Source organism: Chiloscyllium plagiosum, chromosome 13, assembly GCF_004010195.1.
Source record: "Chiloscyllium plagiosum isolate BGI_BamShark_2017 chromosome 13, ASM401019v2, whole genome shotgun sequence".
Classification (NCBI taxonomy): Eukaryota; Metazoa; Chordata; class Chondrichthyes; order Orectolobiformes; family Hemiscylliidae; genus Chiloscyllium; species Chiloscyllium plagiosum.
Genome location: NC_057722.1, coordinates 25,716,431 through 25,721,594, shown reverse-complemented (window position 1 = coordinate 25,721,594; position 5,164 = coordinate 25,716,431). Strand labels below are relative to the sequence as shown.

Genomic DNA, 5,164 nt, shown 5'->3' with positions numbered 1-5,164 from the left:
ATCTTTATGACCTCAAGATTTCCTGCTTCTGAGATAAGAGGAATGTGAATTTTATTTGTAGTGTTAGGAATGAGCAGAGAAGGAAGGCAGGCTATTGACAAACTGCTGGAGTGAGATACAAGTTAGGTACGTGAAAGGGTTAAGGTGTGGTTAGGTCCTTCCACACCTCTGCAACATTTCCACTTGCCGCAGCCATGGCTTACAGAAGACTGTTTTTAAAAGCTACTGTGGTCTTTAATTGCTATCAATGAATTGTGATTTCTTCAGTGATCTCCCGAATACAAACAGATTGCAATCAATTAGGCATATTGAATTATTTCCTCATATTACCATCTTTTTCATGCTTCCCTTTTATATTACACTACACACTCTGCCTTACCTAATGATCTCCCACACCAAATTCCATCTGAGTTAGTCCAAGCCCATATGCAGCCCCTACTGAATGTCTAGGTGGCTCACCCTAAACCGTGAAACATTGAGGTGGAAAAAAAAAGCGGGAGATAGTAAATCAGGAGCCCGTCCACTTGTGGAGCTCGACGGAATGGAAATGACTCTATTGACTGGTTATTCTTTAGGTTCTGCTGCAGCCCAAGTTTAACCCCTATCCCAAAGCTGCATGTCCCTCATTGACAATTAACACTGTTAGTTCAAACCCCAGGAGGTTACAGTTGGCTCATTGGCTGCTTTGTGATGCAGAGTGATGTCAACTTCATGAGTTCACTTTCTACACTGACTGAGGCTACCATGAAGGACTCTCCTTCTCAATCTCTCTTCTGGCCTGAGGTGTGATGACCCTCAGGTTAAACCACCACCAGTGGTCTCTCTCTAATGAGCGCAGCCCTTTGGTTTGGTGAGACTATACTGACTTTATCTTATTGGTTATTCCATCCTTTTATGTTCTCCCTATATTTCTGTCTGCTTCCTGCAGTGGGACTCCGTTATCAGTTCATGTTTGCACAGACAGTTATGATCCATTGCTCCAAACGTATTCTAAGTGCTGAAATGGCTCCAGTCTTTAGGTGCCATTTGCTTAACAGCAGGGATTGCTGTCAGTGGTGGTTTCTGTCCATTCCCGGGAAAAGTTTGCAAAACAACAAGAGAAGTCACATGTGTTCGGCCCAAATTTAGTTCCGCGAGGGCGAAAGGAGATCGAGTTAAAATAGCGCCAAAGTGTGCTTTTTGTTTCTGCTTTTGAAAGTGTCAGTGTAAAGTGAAGGAGCAGGGTTGTGTTGATTGGGAGTGATTCACGACACGCTCGGTATTTGAAAATTCAACAATACGTGCAAAATGTACGAGGACTAATACTTTTTTATTTTCTTGATGCTACTTTATTTTCTTCTCGGACTTTTCACAAGGAACCGCAAGACAATAACCATCTCCTTTGGGTCAGTTAAGAAAAAAAATAATTTTATTTTTAAATATAAGTCAACTAAGGACGCGTTTCTACGAACAGCTAAGAATGGGCAAATGTTCTAACCAAAGGAATGCCTGCACACTTCAAGGTTTAAAACAGCTTCAAGATGAAAAGTAAATATTTTCACTGCTGAAATAATGGTGAAACGACTCATTGCAACCACGCACTTCACACAATAAAGAGGTTTTATTAATCGTCATTGTCCATCAATCTTAACTATAGACACCTTAGCTAAGTAGGAATGTCAATCAGAGTACAGGTCATCGTTTCATTCGCTCACAGACACAAATAAACCTTTACTCTTCAGTAACACTGTTTAATCAGGAAGGGCGAGCATTCCTCTGTTTAATTCCTTCACAGAGCCGTCTCGGTTATCTCTCTGTTGGTTTAACAATTCCGCCAGTTTGTGGATCATCAGCGAGGGATCTCCGCCATCCTGCTGGGCCCGAGCGGCGCGGTCATCGCTGCCTGCAAGCCCGGGGAGCTGACTGATCAGCGCCAACATCTCCGCCGCTGTCCTCGGGTTGACGCCTTGCAGGAGGTCGCTGAGCGGTTCCCGGGAGCCGCCGCCGCCGCCGCCTGCCTCCGGGCGCCGTCCGCCCACAGGGGCTGAGCCGGCCGCCAGCAGCCTGTACAGGTACCGGGCCAGTTGCTCCCCACCACGGCCCGTGCCCTCACTGGAGCCCAACCCCGGAAACCTTTCAAAGGGGGAGACGGCGGCGGGGCCGGGCGGGGCTGGGGGCGGGCGGTTCCTTGGCGGCTGCTGGAGCAAGTGTCCATCATCCAGCCCCAGGATGTTCAGGATGTCTTCCGGACTGAGAGAGTCCAGGCTGCTGCCTGCGGCGCCCTGCTCCCTGGTGACACTCTCTCGCAGTCTCTGCTCTTCCCGGTCCGAGCTCCCTGGCCCCGCTTGCTTCCTTCTCTCCGCGCCTTGCACTATCTGCAGCAGATCATCCGGCGCGATTTGGAGCCTGTTGGACAGCTCCACCAGCTGGTCCATGAGCCGCGGCTCCAGGTCCCCCTGGGAGCCTCGGAGCTGCCGGCTGGGCGCCTCCCCGTTCCTGTCTGTCTCCAGCTCCCTTCTCGCCTGCTCCTCGTCCATTCGGTCTTGCAGCCGCTTGTAATACTGCAGCATCAGGTCCGCCGCCTTGTCTTTCTCCATTCTCCCCCGTTCCTGGGAATCCGGCTCATCCAAAGAGTTCCTCGCGTTGATTCCCGCTCGCTCCGAGTCTCTGTCCAGCTCGGTTTCCTCATCTTCAAACTGCACCTCTTTATGTTGATGCCGGTTCTTCATTTCCACCGAGTCTTCCCCCTCCGCCACGTCCTCATAGGCAAACTCACTGTCCCGGGAGGTATCATCTTCCTCGTCTTTACCGAAGTGCTCTTCCTGCAGCCTCTCCTGTTGCCTGGACGGCTCGGTGTGTCTGCCGAGCTCACGGAAAGCAGACTCCAGCGTGGCAAGGCTTTGGGGAGTGTACTCTTCCTCTATAATCTCATTGGTGCGTTTATAGGGATTGATTCTGTAGCTGTCCCCTGGAAAAGCAACGCGGTACTTCCTTGGCACGTCCTGCCTCCGGCCGCTTTCAACCAGGAGTCCATCATAATCCTGCAGGTTACCATCAGTCTCCTGCGGCTGTGGGCTGTAGGCGTTGTCATTAGCTTCGGCGTTACTCTCTGCCTGCATCAGTGTCTTCAGTAAAAGCTTAGCCCAATCAGCCCTGCCCCCGTCCAGAGATTCCCTGTTGGTGTCTGGCTGCTCATTCTCTTCATTATCTTCCTCAAACTTTCTCAAGAGGGCTTCTTGAACGGGACGCAAAATACCTCGCTCGTCATAGTCTGGGAGGGACGTGTCTTCACTGTTTTGTCTTAAATTCTCAATAAACTCTAGGGCTTTAATCATATCCGGGTTAGGATAGTTGTACATTCTTTCTGTCAGAGTGCTCGGGTCATATCTGTTCGGTATTAGCGAAGCAGCCTTAAGAATGCCTGAATAAAGTAGGATGCTGAGGGTTAATATTGTGCCGCTTGGAAAGGTTTTTAACATCGCCATCTTTATTGTGGTGCCTCCAACTGGTAAATGCAGAGAGAGAAAAAACACAGCAAAATGATTACACAAAAAACATTAAAATTTAGAAGTACAAGTTGTAGAGAAAATGTAATATCATTCACTCTTGGTATTTGAGCTAAGTATTCCGTATAATACCAGCCTTTCTAACACTTTACCCTTTACGATGGAAAGAGGTTTAACAAGAAAACCCGATCGATTTACATTAACTGAAATTGTGTTCAGTCGATTTGACGCGTGGCTTCCCGACTTGCTAAGATTTTCTTTTAATGGAGATGTATTGCCCGCATTTACGCAATTTATCTCGGTATTTGCCATCGGATGCACGCTAATTCTATTTGTGTAAATGCTAAATCCATCTCGCATGTTGTTTTCACCGCACGTTTCACGGGTTCTCGAAATGCTGCAGTGTTTGTTCCCATGGTAACAGGCGTTTCATTTTGTCTGGTACCATTGGAAGCTCGGTCAGAACATTTCTTATGCGCAACGACCGTGAAATATGAAACAATATTACTGGATTCCGTGTGTACGCGAATATATTTCAACCCTAGACTCATTTTGAGCATGTTATGGAAGAATGGCCCATAGCTTTTACTCCACCTCACTCAGCGCCTGGCTCCACTTTCCCAACTTCGGTTCAGGGGTGTTGGCGCCGTCCGTCCGGAGTTCACGATTTTGTTTTTATATTTAACAAAAGGCTTTAAAAAAAGAAAAAAAAAACATCAGCTCAGTTATGTGTATAAATGCAAATGTGCTGCAGATTTAACCGATAAAGCGAAGAGAGCAACACCTTTCCAGAGCGCATCAGGTTGCAATTGAAGACGGTTAAGAGGATGAGCAGCCTGGAGCTGCATCCTGGGGGGAAATAAAATGGTTGGGATTTCTTAAACGCGTTATCAAGCTCACCTGTGACTTAAACTGGAGCCCTTCCGGCTGAGAGCATCTTTCTTGCCGGCGTCTCTCGAGCAAGTGGGGAACTGAGAATTTCAGCAGCCGGACAGCTCCCTGTTTATAAAGCAGCCCCACAACAAGTCAGAAGCACCTGACCCTGCGTCAGCCAGCTCTGACGCCAAGACAGCCTTCCCTGTGAATGCGATCGGATGGCAGACTCCAGTACAGCCCTCACTGGGAGGTCGCAGAGTGATTAGGACAGGAAAAAAAGACAACATCAACTACGTTCTGTCTGTAAGATGTACACGCAAAGACGAAGAGCCACTGGGAGCTCAAGAAAGATTACTTCAAGCCTGACCTGAACTTTGCTGCATGAATTTCAATAGCTCTTATCCCAGCTATTCTTCCCCATCCCCCTCCTCCATTCCCATACCTCACTTATATATTTGATCTAAAACTCGGTTAGATTTAATCGGCGAACGTGTCTTTTCATGTGAACTGCACTGTAACTGCAGAGATGAGATTTTATTTTGCTCACACTGTGATTCAGTGTACTTTTGTGATGGCTTGACATTCATCAGTTCCTTTGCACTTACCTTGTGACAGTCCAAGACCGAGCATCTTGCTGGTTCGGGTGAATTTAAAATGGCTAAATGTATGCCTTGGAATTGCACCAACACTTGAATACCGATTGGTCAGCATCTGAAAGAGATATCCGTTAACAATTTGACCATGGGCACTAGTGGAAATGTTAACTTTGGCTTTCAGATGCTGGCCTGCGTTAACATTTCCAG

At 47.6% G+C, this 5,164-nt stretch overlaps 1 protein-coding gene across 1 annotated transcript; it reads right to left on the bottom strand.

Moving 5' to 3' along the window:
- Positions 1-1,290: 1,290 nt before the first annotated feature.
- On the bottom strand, positions 1,291-4,548 carry LOC122555855 (secretogranin-2-like). The gene is made up of 3 exons (XM_043702067.1): positions 4,386-4,548; positions 4,080-4,177; positions 1,291-3,484 (listed from the first exon to the last, which is right to left on the bottom strand). Exon 3 carries the CDS (start codon positions 3,462-3,464, stop codon positions 1,731-1,733), a length of 1,734 nt encoding a protein of 577 aa, XP_043558002.1. The 5' UTR covers positions 3,465-3,484; positions 4,080-4,177; positions 4,386-4,548; the 3' UTR covers positions 1,291-1,730.
- Between the last annotated feature and the right edge of the window lie 616 nt (positions 4,549-5,164).